Here is a 27,172-nt window from a genome sequence, read left to right as displayed (position 1 = left end):
TGAATTAGGAACGATACAACCAGATACAAAAGGATTTAGAACTGTTTAGGTGACTGGGCCAGCAGCTGGCAAATGTGGTTCACTGTGGAAAAATGTAAAATAATTAGTCTGGGAGCAAGAAACCAGAGGAAACACAGTGTGTGCTGCAATGGAACAATCATTCAGCACACTGACTAGGAAAAGGATTTGAAGGTTATTGTGGAAAAATCATTGAAACCATGGGGCTTATGCACAGCTGCAAGAAAGTAAGTTACTAGGTTGTATCAGAGGGATAAAATACAAAATAAGAGACGATACAGTTACAGGAGTGTTAGGCTCCATCTGGAATACTGTACAGAGTATTGGTCAACGTGCCACACAAGAAATATAATGTCTGGGAAAGAGTGAGAAAGCAGTAACAGAGATAAATGTTCTATGTTTAAAGATTAGGGAAGATTATCTAGTAAAACATATATCCTTGTCTCTGTCCAAGGTAAAAACTGAGAGTAATCTTAAAAATAATGAAATAGAAATAGTCAACTGAGAACTGCATATAAAAATGATAAGGATCTGGAATAAATTATTATTTCAGAAAGTCTGTTGGAATACAAAATATACATACATTCTATAGACTTCATAAAAAGAATTAAAGGGAATGACAAATGAGATAAATTTGTGATTGAGGTTTCTAAATTTGAAGGCAGGCAGATTAAGCTGTTTCCTTTCCCACCTTCCCTCTTAAAGGTTTGCGACTTGAGTGAAGTTTGCATAGTTTTCAGACTTAATACAGCTTGTAGTGAGGAGGGCACATAGTTTTTTCTGTGAGTTATGCTTTTTTGTCTGCTAAGACTAGTTTTAAGTACATTGGGGAGCACCCAGATTCTTCATGTTGGGTATCAGGAATAACTTCTTCATTCTGCCAGCGCTTTTCTGTATTTTAGAGACGTGCAACTGGAATATAAGGCTGCCTGTCTAGTGCTTCTGCAATTCCATGATAGGATAATGATGCCAGTACACAGTTTGCCACAGGTCTGGAAATGTTTTTAGAGCATTTGCTGTTTTGTCAATCCTGGTTCTTCCATTAAAAAAACTAGAGAGAGAAAGGTGAAGCATATTAAAGAATATGACATTTAGAGTTTGTGTAAGTGGCAAAATTGTAGTTAAGATGGAAAATACGCTAAAGCAATTAAACTATTTTAATTTTTTTTAATTTAAGTTTTAAATTCTTTTAATCCCTTTTTTTCAGGATTCAGCACTTGGCTGGGTGGGATGCTTAGCTCTTAATGTCTAGCTAGTGGCTGCAGGAGCAGTAGGACAGCATGTGAATAAATGAGAGATAACTCCATGGATTTCAGTTCTGTGGAGAAAATTAGCTGTCTGCATCTTTCTATCTAAACCAAATGCAGTGGGTCACTGGACTGAAGTTTGAGAAAGCAACTTATCAAACTTGGTGTAAATAGCTAACTTCTCCCGGAAATTGTTTCCATTTTGATACCCTGCTTTGAAAATTTTGGAGTTACTTGGTCCCAACTGCTTCTTCTCTGTTGTCACATAGTTGTGATGATGAGGACAGTTCTCCCGTAGTCTTTGTAGTTAATGTGCTGGGGCCATTTATCTCTCTTCTGCAGAGGTATGCAGCAGAGCCCAGTTATGATTCTGCCTTTTTAGGTAGATACTCACGAGACTGCAGCAGACTACCTCCGAGGCAGGCACCCAAATTTCGTGTACATTACATATACATTACCAAGGGAGTGGAGAAGCTCCAAAGGGGAGTTATGAAGCCTGGGAGCTTTGTAGACAGCAAAATGAAACCAGTGTGAATGGCTGCTGTTAACTCTGAATGGCAATTTAGTGCAAGTTGGAAAGTAGCCTGTCATCAAAGCCAGTTGCTGAGCATTTGATAGTATCGTTCTTATGTGAAGGGCAGCTGACCCTTTTTTGTCAGCTCCCAGTGACTTGCAGACCACCAGAATAATCAGCAGCTCTGTGGGTGTGCATGTCAAAAGAGATCTTGGGAGGGTCTGTGTGTCAGCAAAAATCTGCCCAGGTACTGCTCTGCTTGCTGGGGTGTGACAGTGCCTCTTCACTCATCTCAGCTGGGGTGGAGTGACATAGGACAGAAACTGGTTTGCCTGTGGCAAGGGAGATTTAGGTGGCTCCTGACAGCATGCAGAAGCAGAACTTGAAGTGCTTCAAAATTAAATAGCAGCCATGATATCTGCAGTGTAAAGGTCTCTCTTCAGTTTTTTCTTATAGATCATGGCTTCTAGGCATACCTGTTACTTTCAATTTACTTCTATTTCTGTGTCCATCATCAAAATCACTAATAAAAATATTAGGGCTCTTGTGTGATGACTTCTAAACAGCCAGTGCACTTCTCAAAGATAACCCAAACATATTGCTGTTCTATACTTAATGTTGCCACAGACATAGACAGTCTTCAGTTATGTCATGAAGAAGGTTCTTGGTGACATTGTCACCTGTATCGTAAGCAAGGTGTCACTTTTACTCATTATGACTTTCCCACAGGCTGAGTGATTGGCTTTCCAGAGTTGTTCCCATGCCTGTCAGAAATCTGCTTTTAGCCAGCTGAGCTGGAACTGTCAGTAAATCAGTTTGCTGATGGGAAAAACTTGGTACTGCGTGTTAACACAGTCTTGGCAACCAGATTGTATTTACAGTGGCTTTATATATACAAATGTTTGATTCTAGAATTGAGGATAAAGTTAATATAAACCAAATTCCCATTACATTTTTTTCTCTCATTTTTTAAACTAGAAGCTTTTAAAGCACAGATTTCTAAATATAGGTAGAATCACTTCAAAGCAGGTCATTAAAAACTGACTTCCCGGAAGCAAAGTCAAGCCAGTGATTCCTTTTTTAATTATTCAGTATCTGTAATGGTATGTAATGATGGGACAGCAAGTCAAGTATGGTCTGAGAGGGAACCATCTCTAACATATCCTGTAGGAGGCTCCAGAAAAAGAGCAAACTGACTTTATCTCAATAAAAGCTGGAAATTTAATCAGAGAAAATTCAAGCATCTAGGAGAGGCAAAACAAAGATACTTATACGTAGATCTCCTTTCCCTCATGAATCCTTGCCAGTGGGTCCTTGCTTTCAGCAAGCTTGATGGCTGAGAGACAGCAAGCTTTTCTTCTTTCCTGCTCAGTCCTGAGGAATGTCTATCCAGAAGGCCATACCATGCTGTTTGGCACTGCTCTAACTACAGTTAAAAACATCCTTGGCCTCCATGAAGGCTTGAGCCCTTCTGGGAACTATTCTATTCATGCTGTTGCAGGCTCAGTGCTGAGTTAGAACTGCTGCTTTATGTAGAGTTACCCTGGGGAGTGTATCCTGATGCTCTGCAGTGTAGTCAAAACTTTGCAGATGTTTGCCATAAAGTGGCACTGTGTGGGAGGCTTGTGCTACTTTACTCATCTAAATTTACATGTCTTTAGATACCCACAGAAGAACCTGATCTTTAAGTCACTCTGGAGTCAGTGGAATCTCTGCAGTTTAGATACCAGAAATGTATTCTGTTATTAACACCCTTCCCAATTAGTGCTTGAATTCTGGAAAAAATCTATCCCAAAGATGTATTTTAAAATGTTAATCTTTAATAATTAAATAAAATAAAATCTGATTTTCAACCATGTTGCTTTTGACCCGCTTTTGATAACATCATTTCAGATTGTTTCCAGAAGTTAGAGTGATATGCATAATCATTAGACACAGGTCTGAAGAGCTTCAGATGTTACCTTATAAACAGTTTGGCAATAATAAAACTCTTCTAGCTGGATTGATGAGACCAATGTCATGTGAGAAACTAGATCAGTTTTGAGTAAAACTATGTATAATTTAATTTGAAATGTGCAGCCGCAGTTTCACAGAAAACAAAATGTATAGCAGGCACAATGCTTATATTCAGCCTGAAGTTAAAGCATTTTTTCCAGCTATCAATTTACAGCTTAAGATAATGGATTTTGGCAGTGTGCAGATCTATTAAGTAATGTTTATTAAAATGGATAAGAAAGGACTTAAGAGGTGGCCTGTAAAAGAATTTTTAAAGGGCTGGTTAGTGGAATAAAGAAATAGCATTTTCTCTTAGAAGTAAAGTTTTATATCCCTGGATAGGTCATTAATGAAAAAGATTGTGGTGATATCATCTTATTATTTAATGCAGTTTATGAACTGATATGGAAACTGTACTTAGGATATTTTTTTCACCTTACTGTGAGACTGAAGTGTATTAAACATCTATACTAGAGAGAGAAATAATCAATTATATTTAAGTTTGCCTCGGTCACAAAACTAGCATACAATTTGACATGACCTTTACATTCCCTGGGTCTATTATCCATTGTGCAATTCTTCAGAATAGGCAATAGATGTGTGAAACTCCATGCCAAAAGTCATTAAAGCACTAGAAGTTTGCATGGACTCAAGGAGATGTTGGGTGAGTGCCAAGGGCACTTATATAGCCAAGGGTTGTTAAATACGTAGAAACCACATCCAGCTCAGGGCGTCCCTGAGCTCAAAATAAATTAATACTGAGAGAATATTTTCATTCCTTCCTAAGCATTTGCTTCTGACCAGTGCTTGAATTGATGCATACACACTGCAGTTGGATTTTAAGTGCAATGTCCAACTCATAGAGATGCTCTGACCTTGCAGCCAACAGACCAATAAGGAAAGAGAAAGCATGTTGGATGAGGTGGACCTTTGGCCTGACCCAGCAGTCATTCTTCCTTTCTTCTGAGATCATCTGTGACCTAAAGCTTTAAATGTTTTCTAAATACTTACAAAACAGGACTAGACACTGCATGAGTTCAGCTCTGAACATGAGTTTAAGTCTTACAGTGTATGTGTGCATTTATTTGTTTTTCTGAATAGAAGTGCTTTTGAAATCTCTATATCTGCTAGGAGGTCACAAAATTGACTGCCAAGTCAAGGCTATGGAGCCTTGGGCAAAGGGGTACTAAGCCACTTTTTCTGCAGTTAGAAGCAGGGTATCAGAGTATTTTCTTTCCTTAAATGAGTATGTCTCTTTGCAGTAAGGGGTGCCCTGGGGCCCTGTTTTTCACTGCAGGGCTTCCCCAAGGGCTGCCTGGATGAATGCATATGATGGCATGGAGAGTTTGAGCTTGACAGAGCCCATGCCCTAGATGCAGTGGAGACCTAAGAAGTGTACATTCCTCTTTCATTGTCTTTCAAAATGAACAAGGTTTTTCCTAAGCACAGTGAGAACAACCCTGTAACATTTTTCTACCCGTCTCTCACCTGCCTTCAGCGCTACCCCCAGAATGAACCTGGGGTTTGTGGTTGATGATTAGTACCAGCTAGAAGTCAAGTCATCCATTTGTGCTTTCAAACCTTTAATTATCCTGGTGGCTAGTGAATCTTCTCCAGCAGAGCAGGAGAAAACGAACATGCATTACTTTTAGTACTTTAGTACTTTTAGTACTGTAAACATTTACAAATAGGCAGTCTGTCTTGAAAAAATGTACACATACCTGAGGTCTTAGGATGTCTGAGAAGTCATTTTTTATTGAGAGAAAAGAGTTTGGACAAAGATAGCATTAATTTGACTCAGTCTGGGTTTTACATCATTTCATCCTTCTTGAATTAAATGCCATACTCAAAGTATTTCCCTAGAGAAGTCTGAGATAAAGATAATCTTAAAGACTTTGAAGAGGAGAAGAGAAAATTGCATCAGATAGAGTTTTAGACCTCCCAAAGAAATGTAAGGTTTGTGCTAATAGCACAGTCTGCTTCCAAGAATATGGCAGATTTGATAAATGAAGCAACACTGATAACTACTGAGGTCTTGAAAATCAGCACATGCTTGATGACCTGCTTAAATGGTACTACAACCTCTGCAAAAGCTGTTTAAGGTGCAGCCAGGATGGCTGAAAACAGCTTTATCTCTAGTACAGAGGAATGTAGCATAGAGAAGTGGATGACCTTCTAGGTATGGGGTTTTCCTAGATTCAGATGCTGCAGAGAAGAAAATTTTAGTTCTAGTTGTGACCTTGCACTCTCTCTGAAGGTGCAGCAGTGACAGGCTTTGAAGGGAGGATTGAGAACACATACTTGAACTTTCTTTATAGAAGAAAAGTACAGAATTAGAGAATGGAATTTATAAACACTGGTAGAAAATGAAGGGTCATTACAACTCTGCTGTAATCAGGAAAACACTGGTTTTACACTCTCTGATAGCTCAAATTGAAATAAATATTTGTCAGTGTTACTCTCTTCACAGAGTTTCATACTGAATACAGCTTTTAGGATAACTCTTGAAAATTCTGAATGGAAAAGTGATCTTCTGAATTTCTGATGTAAATCTAATATTCTGAACAATCATCTGCTTGACATCCAGTTTAAAGGTAGTAAGACCTCTTTGCAAATACAGTATGTGTGTAAATTTAATTAATTCAATTAATTCACACTTCTGTTACCTTCTGCTGGTGCCCTTAACTACATCTCATCTGTTCAGTTTTCTGTGGATTTTCTATTAGGGGCTGTCAAAAACTGATTTTAAACATTCTGATCTACACAGCAATGTGCTGGGACTTCTAAGATTATCCTTGCCAGTTTTGTGTGTGATGCATTTTGCAACCTATTGAAAACTTAAAATATTACACAAATATTTTCTTAAATAATGTGTGCTTAGTTCAAAGTAAGTATGTTCTTTCGAATGGGGGAAATTCTAGATTTCTGAATTATTTTTTCAAATATTTTGAACTTACTGTGAATTTTTTAGAAACTAGTGTTGATGAAAATATTTAATTAGTAGATGGGAATACCAGAATTTATTTAAAATTTTCACTGGTTTTCTGAACAAGTGGCACAGCAGAACTGTTTTAGCTGTCTCTCTTCATCCAGTCTTTCCATATGTAATCTCTGTGTCAAATGGAAATGCTGTAGAAGAAAAATTCTGCCTAGGAAGAAAGTTTAAAAAAATAAGCAAGTCTATGAAAAATATGCCTGGCCACTGGAAAATATAGTGTGTTTTAAGACATTCAGGTTTTACACATGACATTGTCACAAGATCAGTGACTCCTACAGAAAACAAATGATTTGTTTAGAAGGGAAATCAGCAGCTTTATGGAGAAATAAATATAATTTTACAACTTAATTACAGTATAAACATTTCTTGTGGTTGCAATGACTTTGTTGTTATTGTTGTATTAATCTTACAGGACATATGGATATTTGTTTTGGTACCTCCTGGGACCTGCTAAATCCTCCGAGCATAACTCTGACCACTCTTCTAAAGAGCTTAACTTGTTAGCCATTTTTCATCTGTGTGACTAAATGTTTAATAAATAAAGAGAGGAAAAAAAGTTAAAAAAAAGAAAGAAAAGCTTTAAAGATATTCTGTTTTCTCTTTTTTAAGTTGTTATTCTCTGATTAATTTGCTGCTCTGGAAGTTTTATCTAATAGTGTTAGTTCACTGAAATAAAGTGAAAAGTTTCACACTTCCCAGATGCTGCTGAATGCTTTAGGAGGGTTGGTGGTGGTAGTCTTTTCTATGGCAACCTAATCAGTTAACTTCCCTTCACTTACGGCACCTTTTTAAGTACCAGACTCTGTGAGAACTGAGAAAATATCTTGGTGTAGCATAGCTAATAATGGGGGTTAAAATCTGATAGAATTCTTGTAGATTAAAAAGTATATTGTGACATTCAGTTAGGGATTCCTTTTGTTTTCAATTTGGTTGTTTATGCAAAAGAACCTGGAGCATATGTATCTGTCCTTTCTTTTTTTCTTTTCAATTTGGGTGTCTTTATCTTGAAAAATTTGTTATAAATGGAGAAAAGCTCACAAAACCTTTTTCTAAGTTTTCAGGCTTCTGGGGAAAGAGTGATGCAATTAGCTCTGTAGTGTTCACATATCACAGAAGGGAATTCTGACACTTTCTGAACACAGTTTTCCTGACATCTAGCATTCTTAGACATTTCTTCTTAAGGGAATAGTATGTTTTGAGGATTGCCTACTATTTGGGCTCTTATTTGTTTTAAAGAGTGATTTTTTTAATTTTTTTTTTTTTTTTTAAATTTCAGAAGATTTATAACAAATGCTTGTAATGGCCTCTTCTATTTTGTTGGGGGGGTGGGTGGTTTTTGCTTGTTTCTTATTTTAAAAAAGCCCAACAAACTACAAACTGTAAAACTCCTAATTCCTTTACCAGTATTTACTGGGTTTTATGTGGTTTTGCTGTAGGAAGCCATCCTAAGAATATATTCAACTGGTGTGTTCACTGGTATAATGTACAGTGACTTGTAACACTGTTAAATACATGTGTGGATTAAAACAAGAGCCTTAAAGCACAACCGTGTAGATCTTGCTTTGCATGAAGAATAGATTAAGGGCTCCTGTCTCATTTGAGCAGTGGCCAGCAGAACTTTCTTCCAAGAACCATTGCATTTTTAAACTGCATTTTCTTTATGTCAAAGCCTTCCAAAAGGGAAATGCTGAAATTTGGATAAATTCATAACAGCTACAAGTTTTTTTTAGTCTTTGCAGGCTGACTAAATAGAAGCACTCATTTACAGAAACTGATGAGAGCTAGCATATATGATAATTGGATATTTAAGATTCTAACTTTTTTTTTCACTCTTTCATAGCATCATATAAGCATTTTTAGGTCTTATGTACATGTCCTGTTTGCTTTGGTTTGAGTTCTGTTTACTCTTCAATACAGAAACATAGCTCTTAGTCCAGGAATATGAAGTCACAGGGTATTTCCAGTTGGGGAGTGCTTGTCTTTGGTGGAGAAGTAGTTGTAAGTCCATAGGTTCCGCTGCTGCATGGTTGGTTTTGGTCAGTGCTGTGGTAGCCTGGTTGGCAGCTGAAGCACCAAGTGTTTTTCTTGTAATGTTGTCTCAGGGTCATGATGAAAATTCCCTGGCAGAGCAAGTACAAAGTACCTAGGTTAAAAATTAATGGGATTTGCATAATTATATTTGGCACACAGCATGTTTCAGGGAGTGATACAGCAATCCAAGGCTCTTCCACGTCTACTTTTGTTGGAGGCACCGTGCCATCAGCCACTGTTTAAAGCATTTTGGATGTGCAAACATGTTAAGAATAGTGCTTAAACAAGATGGATATTCTGAAATGTGTTTCGAAAACACGCAAGTGACTGTGTTCTCTGATGACAGAGAGGCAGTTTCTTTCACAGTGTTTCCCTTGAAGCATCTACATTGTGTGTAAAACATCATGCTCGTGGAATGGCTTTGCGGGAGTACTTTCGGCACATTGTTGCAAATGTAGAGTATACAGAACCCTTGAAAGTGTGTGTAACCATTGACAGAGGCACTTTGAAGTTGTTTTAAAAAGCTTGTGAGACAAATTCTGGTATGTTTCTGGTGTTCTTTTCTTTTTCTTTTTTTTTTTTTTTTTACTTTTCTCCTCCAATAATCACTAAACTCCCTCCTATCTTAATTCCCATTCCATTGTATTTACCACTTCTTGCTAAGCCTTTAAGCCTTTACACAGATCAGAGTAGCCATCTTGTTTCTAGTCCCTTTTATTCATACATGAACATGGATATATTTAAGTATGCACAACCACTAAATGCTAACACAATACATTTGTTTAATTACCAAAAAAACCCAAAAAAACCTCTTGAAAGTGTAACCACTTTGCTTTTTACTATGTCACTTGACTGTCTGCTGTGTCAAATCTAGCTCCCTTATCCTTCATCTCTTTAAATTTCATCTGACTCTGTATTGCTTAGTTTACTTATTGGAAAATTGCCTCCCCTTTTTGTCATCTTCTCCCAGTCTTGGTTTTAAACATGCATTCCCTTAGGTTCTTCTGCTTAGGTCACTACGTCCAGCATTAAATATTTTCTCCTTTAAATTCTTCCATATGAGCACTGAGTTCAGGATTTGTCTTGTTCAGAACAAAAGTTGTCTAGCATTCAACCACCTACTACTAAAGCAGTTAACTTTTTTTCCTGTCTGTACAGTTGTTGCAGGACCAAGCACTATGACAGTAAAAACCTTTTAAAGCTATAAATCATCAGGTAAATGTATGGCACCATGCAGCTGGCATGAGTTGGACTGCAAAACTTCCCACAGTTTGAAGTTGCACTTCTCAAACTCAGGCATATATACTTCTACTCAGTTTTAACTGCACACCCCTCCCATTTTGAAGGGTGTGCAGTTAAAACTGAATCTCGTGTAATAAATAGGTTATCTCTTGATGTAGTTCAGAACAGATGAAGTAGAGCTACTATCTGAGTTACCCAATCAAAATGAGCAGTTATTTGAAAGGGCATATGGTTTCCTTTGACAGCACAAGCACACTTAAGAGGTAAAGTCCTATCAACTTGAAAATCCTAAAGATCTGCAAACTCAGGGTAAGCAAAATCAGATGGATTAGAGGCTTTCCCAGCTCCTCCTGGGAAGGTGTGCTGAGAGACACTCCATACATCATTTGAATTGGGAAGGAGGAGATAAAGATACTATGGCATTTCAAAATGAGCTTGATCAGCAGGTCAAGGGAAGTGATTCCTGCCCCTCCACTCTCTTGTGAGACCCCATGTGGAGAATTGCATCCAGCTCTGGGGCCTCCAAGGTAAGAAGGACATGTATGCGCTGGAGTGCCTCCAGTGGAGGGGGACAAAGATGATCAACCTGCTGGAGCGCCTCTCCTGTGAAGCAGCCTTCCAGTACCTAAAGGGGGCTTGCGCAAAAGCTGGAGAGGGACTTTTTACAGGGGCATGTGACAAGGGGTGATGGTTCTAAGATGAAAGAGGGCAGGTTTGGATTAGATATTAGGAAGAAATTCTTTCCTATGAGGGTGCTGAGGCAGCAGTACAGGTTGTCCAGAGAAGTTGTGGATGCTCCTTCCCTGAAAGTGGTCATGGCTAGCCTGGATGAGGCTTAGAGCAACCTGGTCTAGTTGGAGGTGTCTCTCCCCATGGCAGGGGATAGAAACTAGATGATTATACAGTCCCTTCCCACCCAACCCATTCTGTGTTTCTGTGATATTAGAGGCAAATAGTTAAGCACCGTGTATTGTTTAACATTCATACATAGTACCTTTCAAAAATATCTAGCTCCTCTTACTTTTAAAGATTAATGTATTTGTGTCTTCACGTTTTAACTGCACTTTAATGTGAAGTGATTGACTGAGAAAGATCAGCGAGAAGTAGATACAACGCATTTTTCACCCAAGTCTACTGACTGTCAAGCACAATGTAATGAGCTCTCCCAGAAAGCTGTATGGACACGTTTCCTGGGTGTGTTGTCTTTGAGGCATCGATGTGGTCCCCCTGCCGCTCTGTATGTATTAGTACTTCTGCACCAGTGTGTTTGAGTGGTGTGTCAGCCTCAGTAGGGGAATGTGTAAGTAGGCTGGTGTGATAACTTGCAAGTAGAGGTGAAAATGTATGGTTTGTTAAATTAACTGTTTTCCTGGCTTGTTAGAGCTTGGGTACCTTATCTGCCTTTCTTATATTCTGTTAGGGGAAATGTGTTCATTTCCTGCTTTGTTTTAAGCTTATGTTTAAAAATGAGCTCTGCTAAGGCAGAAGTTCTAGAATTAAATGATGAAATCAAAAACCTTTATAAACTGAGTCTGTTTTCTGTATTATCCTCATGTTTGAGTTAGTTCTCCATTTGGTATGGGTGTTTGTAACAGTAGATCTGCTCTGTGTGCACAATTTAGTCTGAAATGCAAAGGGAGGGAGAGAAAAACTAAAACCAAAATTGTCAGATGTTTAGATGCAAATAAACTGCTCAGCTGCTGCTTCAAACATAACCATCACTAATTAATTCTGGTGCACAGAAGAACTGACTGAGCAGCTATTTGAAAGAAAGGAGGGGAATGGCACCTGTTAGGGCATAGAAAGGGCTTCATCTAATTTTTGAGTGTTTCTATTCAGCCATTAAGAGCAACCAGACACAGGACTTTGGCATTCTCATTCTTCTCTTGTCCTTATTTAACAGCCTGTTCTCTATCTCCGAAGTAGCTCCTGAGAAGGTATTTTTGATCTCTTGTCTTTTTCATATTTAGGAATTTCAAGACTGTTAGAGCTTTTCGTAATGTAGTTGTTTGTTTAGTTTCACACTGCTAAATGGTCACATAAATACATAGAATTGATTTCCAGAGAAATACGTTCTCTGTACGAGTCCTGTGCTTTTTTTTTTTTTCCCTGGCTTACTTTATGTCCAGGCTAGCAGTTTGATTTGCAAGCTCAGAAAATATAATGCTGGAGAAAGTAATACAGATCGATTCACATCATCAGAACATTTTGGTTCTGATCTTTCTTTAACTTGGTGTTGGTTTTGGTAACTGGTGCATTTGATCAAGATACAGCTCACATTCTTTATTGTGAAAGTAAAAACTACATTTTCACATACTTACACAAGCTTTCTTAAATATTATGGTCTTGAGCTTTCGGTAAGTCACATATTTCTGTCAAATGGATTTCTTGTCAAAACTCTTTTTCATCTATCAATTATTGCATCATATGAAACGTTGAAGCGTTCAGCTCTGAACATTATTCCTCTGTGCATTCAGCATGCATGCTGGGTGTGTTAACATGTGCAGCGGGGTTGGAGGTCGAGTTACATTTTCTGTTATTTTGATCATTTCAAAATGGATTGGGTTGAAATTGAGATGCAATAGTGACACTAGTTAACTGCAAAGTTTTCATCAGTCATACAGAAATTTGATACAGAGTTGCTAAATCCTTCTGTAGATCTAGTGTGGATTAATGGATCAAAACCTGAGGCTCCCAGAGATCCCGCTGGCACCAACTGGATTTTAATTACATCTCACACATTGGTTTAGTTTTAGCAGGTAAAATGAGTGTTACAAGTTAATTCTTTCAGATTAGAAGGAAAAAAATTATTGATTCTCTTTTCAGATGAGGGGGGGATAAAAGGTTTAAAATAGCTTAATTTTATTTTTTCCCAAGGAAAAAGGAAATGTGAAGGTATGTAGTTAATGGAAGAAAGAAAGGCAATGAAAGGATACCAAGAGACAAAATAAGTCAATTGCATGGAGAGGAGTAGAGTAAAGAAAGAAAAATTATGTTGGAAAAAATTAACTGGAAAGGGTCTTCTATTTTATAAGCAGAAAAGATTAAAACAGAAAACCTGAAAGGCACAAGCACATTAAAACACCAAATTCTGTGCAAAGGGAGAAAAAGTAAAATGAATGAAAGGGGAAGAGTTTAAATTGAAGAGAGAGATAAGTACATATGATATTTTTAAGTAATTTCTCTCTAATAATCAGCAGCATATATTTGAGTTTGTACAGAATGACTTCGATTTTTAATGGATACAAAATTAGTGTTGCCAAAAATTACATCACAGTGATCAGCAGTGTTACTCTAAACACAGGTAAGGGTTATCAAGGTTTTATTTATGTAACCCTTCATTTTTATTCAATGTTTTCTTTGAAAAAAAAAAATTCAAAGCTACAGTAAATATAGGGGGTTTCTTTCACTTAAGCTTGCTATTTTTCATGCCAAAAAAAAAAAAAAAAGCCAAAGATTGAACACCATGAATTCTTCAATAGCATCTTAAATTTAAGAGACTGAATGATAAACAGATTAATTATATCAACCTGAAAATTAATTGTCTGAAGTAATGTTGTTGCCCTTAGGTATTTCTCAGTGCAGGAAGCCAGGAAGAGGAAAGAACAGTCTTTGGTAATGCTTGTAGACACCAGTAGCTGGTCAGCTCCTGATCCATTAATTTGTCAACTGCAGAGCATCCTCCTGTAGCCCTTTTCATGTCATTCAATTCTAATTTACCATCAGCTTTCATAGCTTTACCATGCACATTCTGAAATTGGCACTTGAGGCTTGACATAAAACCACAAAGGCAACTAAATTCCAAGTTAAAGCTGAAATTCCATTCTCAGTTCTCTTGGTTGTGGGCGTGCTGTGGAGCACGCAGGAACACCCAGTGTTTGAAGCCTGGGCTGGACCCACACACAGGAGAACAAGCTGAGAGTGGAGTTTCAGCCCAAGCCTTACCATTAATGCCACATAGCTCTTCGTGGTTTGAAGTCAATCCCAGAGTTATTTTAAACTTGCCTACAAGAATCTTGTGGTAATAGTAATAGATTCTTCTCACCCGTTGTGCCTCCTAAATTTGAATTTTTGTATCCATCTTGCTTTGAGTTTGCACTGTTGGAAGCTGCTGAGGTGTTAGATTACAGATACCTTAATATCTGAGGTTCAGCCTTAAATACGTAATTTTTTCTTACAGTATACCCGTCTTCACTTGAAACTCATTTTGTGGAATAGAATTGAAGAGGAGAACTCTTCTTTTTGCCCAGTGCATGCATTTTTATGAGCAAAATGAGCTTTCACAGTGTTTTTAAAAATGTCAGGAATGTCAAATGTTTTTTTATCTGAAGGACTCATTGGATGACTCAGGAAAAACTACTTGGAAATTAGTCAGGATTTAACTGAAGTGGGAAGGATACTGAACTGTGGAGAGAGAGCTTGCTCCCCTCTGCACTTTTTAGATTGGTACTTCAAAAGAAGATCAATCTTAATTTTAAGTGATTGAATCAGCCTTTTCTTCAAAACATAATTTTTATTTAAACTTTGGTTAGGTGCTTGGAATAGTGATTAGAATAGTTATTCAAACATTTATCTCTTTGAAGAACAAATGGCAGTTATGCTTATAATTTGTTTTTTCAAAAATAAGAGCTTTCTTCTTCTTCCCATGTATTTCCATCCCTTACCAGCTGTCTTTGCTGGGTCTGACATCCCTGCTTATTGAAGATTGGAGAGAGATGTATTGGTGAAGAGGGAGGGATACAGCTTTTAAACAAGGTGGTAGCTGCTCTACCTGAGCTTGTGCTCATGTCCTGAAGGGTGCTCTTTGCAGATGACAAGTTTCTTCAACAGTGACAGGATGTCAGGAATTTTGCAAAAGCTTTGAAAAAAAAGTAGAAGATGGCACAGCTGATATATTTCATCGTGTTCCATCCTTATTTGTGCTAGTTTTGAAGCTGGCATTCATAAGAAGTTAGCCAAGGCTATTTTGCAAATCAGGGATGCCAGATTCACAAAAAGAAGGGGATTTGATGAGTCCATAATCACATGTTATTGTAACTGTGATGGGAATAGGTTCCTTTCCAAATACAAGGCACTCTTCAGAATTAATATGTGAACATCACAGAATCACCAAATATGCTGAGTTTGAAGGGGCCCAATCAGGAATTGAATGAATCGGGGTCATCCAGTCCAACTCCTGTCCCTGCACAGGACACCCCAAGAGTCACACCATGTGCCTGAGAGTGTTATCCAAATGCTTCTTGACCTCTGTCAGGCTGGTGCAGTGACCACTTCCCTGGGGAGCCTGTTCCAGTGCCCAACCACCCTCTGGGTGAAGAACCTTTTTCTAATACCCAACCTAAACCTCCCCTGACACAGCTTCAGGCCATTCCCTCAGGTCCTGTCACTGGGCACCGCAAACAAATCAGTGCCTGCCCCTTCTCTTCCCCTCATGAGGAAGCTGCAGACTGCAATGAGGTTTCCCCTCAGTCTCCTCCAGGCTGAACACACCAAGTGACCTCAGCTACTCCACATATGACTTCTCCTCAAGGCCCTTCACCATCTTTGTTGCCCTCCTTTGGACACTCTCTTAACAGCATAATGTCTTTCTTATATCGTGGTGACCAAAACTGGTACCTATGTATTTCAGTTAAAATCACAGATTGCTGAAATTCAATGCTCTGCTATCAGTAACAAGTTTAGCTTTAGGCAGAATTCAGATAAATGCTGCAAGACTTAAGAAACTTGAAAATCCACTTGGTTTGAAGATGCTGTAGAATTCGCATTTTACTTCTTATCTAAACTTTTTTATTTTGTATTTGTGCAGAAAGATTGCTTTTCATTACATAATTTTGTTTAAAGGACAACTGTGAAACCATTTTCCACTTTTTAAAAAAATTTGCTGGTGGGCAAAAATTGTTTATGTTACTATGAGAAGGAGATGATTTTAGAAAGAATGCAGCATGTTAATACCCAGCAACCATGAACTATTCATTTGAGATTTGGAGCATTTGTTGAGTCTTGTTAACTAAGCAATTACAGAGTCACTTGTCCCGTAAAGTTTTAAAAGTATGAAGCTACATTTCTTGCTACATTTGATTTATTTTTAAGCAGCATTTTCCAGAACATGCAGGTCTGAACAGCAGCAGTGCACTCATGTTACAGGCCATGATAGAGCTATATACTGTAAGAAGCTTAAAGCAGTTCTGTCTAAACCAAAGCAAGTCTTGGTTTCAGATACTTAGAGGTAGCCCACATTTTCCTTGCATATCAGAATATGACTGTTTTAAATCTAAATTATGAGTATTTTGGGTTTTTTTCTTGTTGTTGGTTCCCTCCCACCCTTCACTGAAACCTGAGGTTTGAGGTAAACGTTACATTACAGGAAACTAAAATTGACTATAACAGGTGCTTGTAGCCTGTCATGCAGTGAAGTATTTTAACAAGTTCTTAATGCTAACACAGAGGTGCAAGGTGTGGGATTAAATGGCAAATTGAAGCCTTCTATTTAGAATTATAGTACAGTATAATATAATATTATGATGCTAATTGCTGTTCCATGATTAATGTTCAAATACACAGTGTGAGTTCTGAATTTTAGAGTTTCTCCTTTTCCTGTTATCACTTACCATCTCTGAAATCCTAAAGTGTAAATATCTCAGTTTCACTGTGTCTGTATCCTCCCTTGCTGCCATTAAGTGCTGGTGCTACTCATCAGAGTGTTGTCAACTTTCATGGTTTTGATCCTGAATCTCTCAATATTTACAAGGAGAGGGTGAAGTTGGAAATTTTTTGTTTGCTTGACTAGTTTGGTTTTGTTTGCTTGACTAGTTTGCTTGACTTTGGGTTTGGTGATACAATCTGTGACTCTCTTATTGGAGTTTTCATTGCTTTTCCCATCTCTGACTTCTCTGAAAGACAGGCTCATACTTAAGCTAGAAGATCATTATTTTCTCATCTTAGTAGTTGCTCCACAGTTTGATAGTTAACTTCAGGAATGGGTCATTTGCATGGATACACTGGACATTTCAGCCTTTACTGAGCCAGCCACTAACCTGGCAAAATACTATTTACTGTTTGGTGGGTTTAGGTTTTTTTTGAGTTAGTGAGCTGAATTTGGCTCAGCAAGAGTCCAACAAGTAGCAGAGCTGGCAAACAAGGAGGTGCAGGACCATATAGCCAAGAGCAGGGGAGTGGGGAAGCAGGAGCAGCCTTTGGTGACATCCAGCCATTAATTTGGCTTGCCTGTGTTATTAAAGCATGCTCTCAGTGAAGGCAAAAAATACTTTGACATGATATATAAGCATGTCATTCTTTAAGACTGTGCCATAAAGGCTTTAATTGCTGGTAGCTTTTTGTTGTGGCTACCCGCAAAGTACCGAGGTTAATCAAGATTGGGTATTGGATTTTTTTCTAATTACAGCTTTGGTCTACAAATGCAGTGGACTTTTTTTCTTTTTCAGAAGGCAGATGTCATTCGTGCAGAAGTGGATGAAAGACTGTCGCTTCGAAAGCACCGCTTCATGCATTTTGCATCACTGGAATATGAAGGAGAACATTACATGACACCAAGAGATTTCTTGTTCTCAGTAATGTTTGATCAAGTTGAACGTAAGTTGTTTTCTCGTCATTGTATTTGTGAAGGAAAAGAAAGTTGCAGATCCCCTTAGAGATGTCATTTGCAAATCACTGGGATAAGATCCTTTATGTTACCTAAATCAGCAGAAGCCAACTTATAAATGTTGCCCATATGGATTCCACAGACAACACTACCCTTTACACAAGTGAAGTGAGGCTGATGATTTAGAAATCTGGTGACTTGATGATGACATCTCTGCATAATTTTCATGTCTGATCAGTATGTAGTTCCTCAATTACTGACGTGCCACAGAAAATAGAATGAGTGTAATATAATACTGTTCATACCATTTCTGGCCCTGTTATCTTCTATCCACTTCACCAGTGAGTAATTCTGTGACCTGTTTTCTTAGAAGAGGCAGTGGTGGGAGTGAGTTGAAGGAGAGTAATAAAGTACAGAGTTCAGTTCTACATTTTTGGTTTCAAATCTTTGATTTTTACAAAACCTAGTTAAGAACAAATTAAAATCGTAAGTGTATTTTCAAGAAGTACTTTTAAAAGCATACTTTCTGAGAAGAAGGTAGGAACAGCACACAAATAAAAAGTGCATAGTTTGTTGTTCTTTTCTGCAGGTTTTCTGGCTTCATTAATTCTTCCCCATTTCTTAAGCTTCTTTTGTCTTTGTATCATCTTCTGTTATTTCCGTACGTTTTTTTAATTATATATGCTTTTTTCCTCAAAAAATTTGGGTTTTACAGTTTTCACAAGATTTTACTTTTGCTTTTGAAAGGTTAAGTTTTACAGTTTCCAGAGAGGATTGTCACTTAGAGGACAAATATTCTGTTAGTTCATCTGCTGAGGGAAAGAGAGAGAAATCCCAGCTTTAATAGCTGCTTGCTGCAATCTGCACCTGCTGACCAGGAGAGCATGTTGTCTAACAAAAGGCATTCAAAGCCTGGGATGCTCTGCCCACCTACCAGCAAATGTTGTAGTGACTTGGGAGTACTGAACTGGAAATACAGAAAGGAATTCAAGGTCCTGTGAAAGGGTTTGAGAGACAGGGAGGAAGAAGGAGACCAGAATGTGCTTTGGTTCAAGCTTGTCAAAAACCTAGGGCAGAAAAGAGCTGCAAGTAGTCAAAGAGTAGGACACAAGTATTTATAATAAAAGAAGTTTTCCTGTAACTGCCAAAAATCTATAGGTGATAAGGATACATGGATTCACTGCTGACACACAGCTTCTAATATTACACAAAGCTGAATATAAATCCTTAGAAGGACTTTATGACCTTGAGAGTCATGGAGATTTTTAAAAGACTGTTTTTTAATATATGGATGTTAGACTTCTTTCCCCTTCGAAACTTAAGCCATTAAGCTAAAAACCTTAAAGGGATCTTATTTTGAGTTTTTCAGCCTGAAAGACGGTGAATACAGAAACTTTTAGTTTTGAAGGTGTGGTTTTCAGACAGTTGTCTCTGAAAACAAGGTTAGAGAGATGAGTGTTTTTCAGTCCTAGCAGTTCATACATATTAATTGGTTACTCCAAGTATAATAGTATACATGCAGATTTTTAATGAAGTGGTATGCAGTGGTATTTATTTGTAATGCAGCCAAGTTAATTTCAGTTGCTTTGTTAATATGAGTAGGAAACAGCATTAAACAGAAACGAATAAATAATGACAAGAAAAAAATCTTTGCTCTAATGACTGTTTAGCATTTCAAATTGAGGTCAGGCTTGCAGCAGTAGCATCATAGATGCCTGGTAGAAAAGTGTTGATACTTGAATCTAATGTTCTTAAATTTTTTTTTTTAACCATCATTGGTATGGATTCTTTGGCCAGTAGCATAAACACAGTGGCAAGCAATTCTCTTGATTTCTCTTGCTTGGGATTTTACATTTCCATGTGACTTAGAACAGACATAGAATGCAGACTAGCAGAGAAATATGGCACTTGAAGTATTTTAAAGGCAGTGGTTTATTCATTGTGTTTAGAAGAGTTTCATATGAGGAAGATAAACAGACCTATTTCAAGTGTCTATCCTGGTATATTCAGAGTAGGTCAAGATAGTGAACTTAATAACAAAACAGCAACTATTTTGGAAGCTTTGTATTATAAAATAATTCTCTTTCACCCTGAACAGTGCCTTTAGAAAGGAGAATGGCACCACCACTTATCCTAGAAAGCCTTTCACTTACTGCATACTTAGATGCAATTTTAACATGTGATCCTGCATACAAATGGTGAGTCTTATAATGCTGAACTTCAGGCTGTAATGATTTGGTTATTTTTGATTAATTTTTGATTAATTACTAATAAGTAAAAAAACCCAAATTGCTCAGGAGAATCTGAAGCACCCTGACAGTAACCATTCAGCTTCATAAATATTTGCTTGGAGTTTTCCAATTTAATGCTGTTTATACTAATATGGAAGACTTTGGGTTGTTCTAAAGTTTTGTTTCTGCTATTCTTTTTAGAGACAATATGCAGAAACATATGACCAGCTTCACGAGCAGTTTAGTTGTGTACATCAAGCAATATTGCTGAGGTTGATCTGTCCCTGTTCAGAGATAAATACTCCCACAAGGAAAAAAGGCAAGCAAAAAGAGGGATGCGAAACAGTTATGAATTGTGAATAGGAGACCTTGGCCAGCAGCCTTAGGGTTTTTTGCTCATGGGTGGTTGTCACTGGAGAATTACTTTGAAATCTTCTGTTAGTTTTTAAACATAATCGAATTTAGTAGAAAGTGAATGTGGTATTGTGTAAACCAGATGAGTTGTTGGTGCTAGCATTAGAAAATACCAAAATATTTTAGCTATGTGCAGATTGTCAAGTGAATTCCTGTTCACAGTTGGGTGGAGTTTATTACTGAAGCAAAAATCTTAGGTGTGCCCTTTGACAAGGTTGCAAAACATGCAATAAATTATGATTTATTATAGAACACTTTACCAGATAAGAAAACAGATGAACTGTACTGCAAATATATCAGCTGTCATCCAGCCTAAGTGATCTTGAACCCTGCCTGGTAGACCTTAGTTCACTACCTCTGGTCATTTGTTTCCTGATGCATGGGTTTCTCTATTACTCATTTTCTTTAAGGTAGGCAAAAGTTGTGAAATACCAGCATTCCTGTTAATTAAATCACACCTCCAAAGTTATTTACTGTCAGGGTGATAATGAAGAGAAATATTTACAGTACTGCCATGTAAGGAGAATCAGCTGATAACAAATGCAGAATTTCCTGACAGACTTTTTGTTCTGCATATTGACAAAGCAAACAGCTCTTTAAAGGAATAAAGACACCGTCCAAAAAAAAAAATTTGCTTGCTTTTAGAGGCAGTGCTTCACACCAAATTACTCTGTAAATATGTGCCTAGTTGTGTTGCTGTTAGTTATTTTATGAAAGGAAGCAGCCACCTCTTTATAAACAGTGGCAAACAGTAAATGAGATGTGGTAGTGTGGCACAGCATTTGTGCCAGTGTAAAACTAATGACAGCATTTTTTTCTACTAGTTAGTGCAGTGCATACTAAATGCACCATTGCGGATTTTGGATTCATGGCTATATGCCATGTAATCTTGTGTTTAAACTATGTTACCACAGGGATGTGTGGCAAACCATTGCAAAACCAGCCAAGTTTTTCTGGGTAATCTGTGGGGTGTTCATGTAAATCGTCATACCTGATGCAATGATAGTTTAGTGAGAAAGTATTCTCTGTTACTGTTCTTATTGTAATGTAAAAATACTTCACAATGTGTAGTAATATCCAATACAAATAGTATAAACTTGTTATGTTGCATTGGAAATTCTAGCACTTTTAAGATAACAGGTATGGGAAGGATTAAACTGTGATGATTTACACTGAATTTTCATTGCAATGCAGGAGCATATTTGAGACGTAAAACTTGTGTCTTACACAATTGTGCATACTTGGGCTCATACTCCAGATTAGACAACTAATACGGTGTTAGAGCTCCATGGAAATACCATCTCTGATGTGCTGTTGCAGAATGTATAAGAAAATCTGTGTTAATTTTTGAAAAGGACTGCAAGACTCCTTCAGGAAATGAAGATTTTGCAATGCATTGACTCTGAACTGTGCTTATGTTCATTTTTTTTCTAGAGAAGGTTATTCTATTCCTCTTCCAGGTAGAAAACAAGCCTTCAGGTTGCCTTGTCTGATAACAGTTGACACCTGCTAAGTAAAGACTTGTGTGTCTGCTCAATCTAGATTTAATGTGTTGTAGCATCTTCATTCATTCAGCTGTAGTGAAAGAGATTTTTCTGTGTTCTACAGTACCAGGGTACCAGAGGGAATACTTCCATGGCAGAGTCCTTTCTGTCAGTGAGGATTAGTGTATTCTAAGTTTCCTTGGAGAAGTTGTTCAAGCTTTCTGAGTTGGCGCAAAGTTATGGTGTGTTTGCAGGCTTGATAATAGGACAGGCGGCTTCATGTCACAGCACCAGCATGGTCATGGCTGTGAGGGAATCTGAGGAAAGGACACAGTGCAAGGCTGTGGCGGCTAAAAAATTGACTTCTCCATTGTCCTTAGTTGAGGTCAGTGCTGGTGCAGTCAGTGGTATTAGGAGAGCGAGGAGGGACCAGCTGGTAGATGAGCACTTCGGAATGAGCTGAGTCAGTCTTTTTATTTTTGGGTCTTGAGTTTTTTGCCTTTGACGGGAGTTCAGACGCCTATGCTTTAGTGTCTTCATTTTGACCTGAATTTCATATGCGATAACTAATCAGACTAATATGAGTCATGCATCAGTGTCAGATCTGAAATCTAGGATTCAAAGAGTGAGATTGAAGCTTGTCTAAATGGAGAAGCTTCACATGGGAAGTAGGGATTGAAGTGTTATATGGGGAGCCATTGATACAGCTGGGAACTGAATTCAATCCTCTCAAATTTCTAATGTGTTAACAAAGAAAGTGTTTTCTGTCTATCTGTGCATTTAGTGGTTTTTTAGTACAGATATGTCATTGTTGCTCAAATTCCCCAAACAGAGTAGAGAGCTCTGCAAGCTGGGTATGCAGAACAAGGATGACCCCTTGCCCAGTGCTAGATGGAAGGCAAAGTGAAGATAACCCAAAGAAATAACATGATGGTTTAACATCATTATAGTAATCTCTTCTGAATTTTATAAAATGAAACAAAATCAGCCATTTCTAACCAAAGCTTCTTAGTCATCATTGTTTACTCACTTCTTAAAGTGGGGTTGTGAGTAAAGGAAAATAATATTCCTGTTAAGGAATTGCACACACAAGCAAAGATAAACATTGATTGCTGAAAATGTATGCCTTGTAACTATTCCATACTGTGGATTTTTCGTCTTCAGCTATCCTTCATCACCCAGAAAAGCATTAGCAAATCCTACCACAACCCTTTCAAAGTCTGCAAAGTAACATACTTTTACTTTGCCTTAAGTGTCCGAGTAGAACAATAAAATTGGTGTTCTGCATAAAATAATATATTGTTTTGGGTCAAATGTTATGCCTCAGCCAATTGTTGGTAAATAGATAAGCTAAATAAGGGAGTTTTTTGTTTCTTCTTTTGTCCTCAGCAATTAGATGTTAACCCTGATAACTAAAGTACATAGGCTGTGTGTTTATTAGAAACAAATTTGACGGTAAATAGTTCTTTGTTTAGAAATATGGCAGAAATTACTATAATCTTGATAATGTGTATTTATGTCTGGACAAATGTTTTGTTGTGAACTCAAAACAAACACTAATGCACTTTCATGATGGTTGCATCACAAGGTATTACACAACAGAATCAAAGATGGGATTCTTGAGGAGAAATGGCTTGTTCCCTCCTGCAGCATTCGAGTCTGCTCTGTTGGCCAGGCTACTATTTTGGTGTGTTAACCACTGGCCACTGCACCAACTTACTTGTTTGCTCCCATTTTTCAGAAGAATGTCTTTGGTTGAGAGTCTAAAAAACAGCTGCGAGGGGAGCAGCGCTGAGAGCAGAGGTGTTAGGTGAGTGCTGGCTTCCAGCGCTGTAGCCCTGCAGCTGCAGCAGCAAGGAAGCGTGCACGGTCAGATGGGAGAGCAGGAGGAAAGGGAACCATGAAGCAAAATCACTTAAAAAGAAGCGTGTCTTTTTTTTTGCTCCAGTTCTATTTCCAAACCTTCAACCATCTTGAAGGTACCTGAGATACATTCCTTGTACAGTCAAATAGGAAAATATATTTTTGATCCTTAAATTTATACTGACATTGCATTAATTACATTTGTATGTTTGTGGCTATATCTGTGTGAGACAACAGTAAGGTTATACTGAGCTGGTGCCTCTGTTGTGATTGATTCCTATTTCTCTCTTTGTGGCATTGATGACTGGCTGAAGAGTGATGCAGATTGAGAGTTCTTACCTCGATTGGCTGCAATGCTACTGTTTAGGTAAAAACTTTGGCAAGGTGTCCTGATTTGAAAATACATTACTAGCTATTTAGCTTTCTGAAAAACAGTTCAATGAGAAGATAAATTAGAGCTTCTCAATGAATGAAAGCAATTTTTAAAAACTCAGCAGAAAAATAGTACCAATAATAAAAGCAATCAAGCTTCAGCAGAGTTCTGAGCAAGAGGCAAGTGGTCTCAATGCACATCTTGAAGGATTTGGTTATTTAAAGTGTGAAAGTTATTGGTTATTTAATGGCATCTGAATGGAAAACAGATTCCTTGAAACGAATGAAAATATATTGTGCACATACAGAATACTTTTAGTGCAAGTAATGGAAAGATCTGGTTATTAATAACAGGAGTCTGCTTGTTGTATAAACATCGTCTGCCTTAGAATTTCAGAAGTCTTGCAACAGTTTCTGCTTTAGTCAAGTATTCCAGTTTTGTGACATGCTAATGTGATACTTAAAATACCTAACAGAGAAGTCACTTTTTTTAAACATATGGGCGCATTTCAAGAGCTCATACAATCATTCTTGGTCTCTAAATATTTTTCCTATCTTTAAAGATTTTTTTTATTCTTTTAGAACACCACACGCTTTTTCAACTACTTTTATAACACACTGTCAACATACCACAGAAAATATCTCTGGGATTTGTTCTCCCACAGGTTCCGAAAACTTTTTGACAGATTACTTCAGTATTATTTTTTTAATAACTCAGTGGAACTTAATCAGTTCTGAAACATCCTGCTTAACTGACAATTAAGTCTTAACAGATGTAGCGTGAAAATCAGACTCAATGAATTTTTTCACTCTTAAATGTATTTTAATTTCTTGCAACATATGTCCTCAACACAGACAGGTATTGGTTTATCCCTCAGAAGTACAATCTGGTTTTAAAATTCCTTGGCTTGCATTCAGATATTTAAGAACTGATGAGGATCTGCAGTCTGTTGGCAGACAATAGAAGGTGCCAGGAGTGCAGGTCAGGCTCCTGCCAAAATCTAGCACACGTTCTAGCCTCATATTTTAAGTTGTTTGTAACTCTTTTGGTGCTGATGGTTCCATGCTTTTCCTTAGGCCAATGCTGAATTTTTATCGTATTAGTCATATGATTTATCCTATTTTGAGTAACCTTGATACAGACTACTATTTTTCCCCTGCTTGTTCTCATCAGAAATGTTACATTATGAGTTTTTTTAAAATGCCTAGAGTAGAACCACAGAGTATAAATCACTTTTCTTCTAGGCAGTAGCAGCAGGCAAGGTGTGCAGCCTGCTTTGGTAGGTGAGAGGACTTGTCCTTACTTGCCAAACAGCTGGCGTCTCCAGGGGCACCTTTGAGAAGTTCCATTGCTCCCTGTTTGGAGAACACTGGCATCGATTCCCTAAGGGAGAAACTGGCCAGGTTATGCTCTGTTTTTCACTCCCCAACCTTGCACCTGCAGTGGGTTATAGTATCAATTGTGCTCAGTAGCCTTCCTCATCTGCTGTGAAACAAAAGCAAAGACCGAGTTCAAAGACTTTTTTCCATGTGTAAAACACACAGGTTCCTCTTGTTAGAGCCACCTGCTTATGTGGCAGTGCCCTCCCTTGGGTTGCCAGCTTCGTTACTGCAGAGGAGAATGCAGATGAGACTATTCTTAGTAATCAAACCAGTCTTCCAGTGTTGTCCAGTCCCTCAGAGAGCTCAGGTCCTCACACCACCATCCATAAGGCTGGCAAGCACCTGATTATTCTGATGGTTATGTCTTTTTTTAAAAATCTTTCCTCTCAGACCTGGAAAAGCCTGAAAGTGAAAGGATTTTACAGACACAGCTAACAGAAAAATACCACATTTTCCAACAAATCCTGCCTTGGTTCTTACCAGACAAAAAGTAGTTCAGCATTACTAGTAGGTCCAAATCCATCCTACCTGGCCGCTCTTGGTTTTTCTAGCTGCTTTTTTCAGCTGATCAGTATACATAAAATGCCAGTGTCCAGGGACTTTGTTCACCAAGAGTTGCAATCGTACTTGGCTTAATAAAAATTTTGAAATGGGCTCCTTGCATGGAATTTAAATAGAAGACATGGCCAAGACAGCTACCTTTTGATGTTATCCAGTTTAATCCAGTTGTCTTTCAGGACTGATGTTTGAAGTCTTCAGAATGATACAGCTTGTTTTCCCAGGTGCCAGCCTTCTTTTCGAGTCTTGAACGCGTGTCCCTTGTGCCAATACCTCTGATACTTCTGGAACTGCTGAGACAGTGAAATCTTGCTGCTGCGTCGGTATTGACAAGTGCTTAGTAAGTCACATATCCCACCACAGAAACTGCCAGTTCCAGAAAACGGAGGACTTTTCCTCCTTTTTTTAACTCTCCAAATGTTTTTTGTTTCATTTTTGATTCTCCTCGGGAAGGGGTGTGCATCTGTTTGTGTGTCACCCACACCCGGGCAATAGCATTTATTTCCTTTCTGTGGATTTGTTGGTGATACAGAATGTGAGAGCTTCCTTTTGTTTCACTGTCAGTTTCTTGGGAAAAAGTATAAAACCTAATGCTCAAAAATGTCATCTGCTTCTCTGGCTTTCTTTGAACTGGCTAAGGAGAGACATTTTTTGCCATCTGTATGGTGGTAAAGGCAGTCTCTACTGCTGAAAAAGTGAGCAGGTCTTTTAAACCAGTATGGTCATTTTAAAAGTACACTGGGCAACATAAATTACACTTTCACTAGAAGAAAGCTGTCCATTGTTTGCTTTTCATTTGTACCAACTTTGAGAACTATAAAAAGCCCATTTAAAATCCGATTCATCATTTCAATTTCTTTCCTCTGCAGCTAAAATAAATGCTCATTTCAAGAGGACAGTAGTTATTCTTTATGTCCAGTATTTCTGTAAAGAGAAGAAAGGATATCTGTTTAGCCAAACCATTGTAAGAAGACTCATATTTATTGCCACTGCTCCCCTAAGTTAACATGTAATATCTTGTAATGTGTTTTTATGGATTTGTATCCTCTGTTAGGGAAATACTTCATGGCTTAGTACTTGTCTTAAGCATTTCATAGCTAAGTGTTTCAAAATTTATCATATATGTTCTAAAAGTCAGCTCCTATTTCAGCAGTTTACAAACTTAAAATATAGACCTCATACACTTTTTTCATACTCAATTTAAAATCATTTTTAACTACTG

General features: G+C 37.8%; 1 protein-coding gene across 1 annotated transcript in view; it reads left to right on the top strand.

Annotated features, from left to right (window-relative positions):
* The window catches only part of MICU2 (mitochondrial calcium uptake 2), a 140,343-nt gene that overhangs the window by 59,335 nt on the left and 53,836 nt on the right, over nt 1-27,172 (top strand). The window contains exon 2 of the mRNA XM_039565227.1: nt 17,488-17,635. Within this exon, the coding sequence (XP_039421161.1) occupies nt 17,488-17,635 (148 nt within the window). The remainder of the gene's footprint in view (nt 1-17,487; nt 17,636-27,172) is intronic.

Source organism: Corvus cornix, chromosome 1 (genome assembly GCF_000738735.6).
Source record: "Corvus cornix cornix isolate S_Up_H32 chromosome 1, ASM73873v5, whole genome shotgun sequence".
In the NCBI taxonomy this organism is placed as follows: domain Eukaryota; kingdom Metazoa; phylum Chordata; class Aves; order Passeriformes; family Corvidae; genus Corvus; species Corvus cornix.
This window is presented reverse-complemented; position numbering and strand designations above follow the sequence as displayed.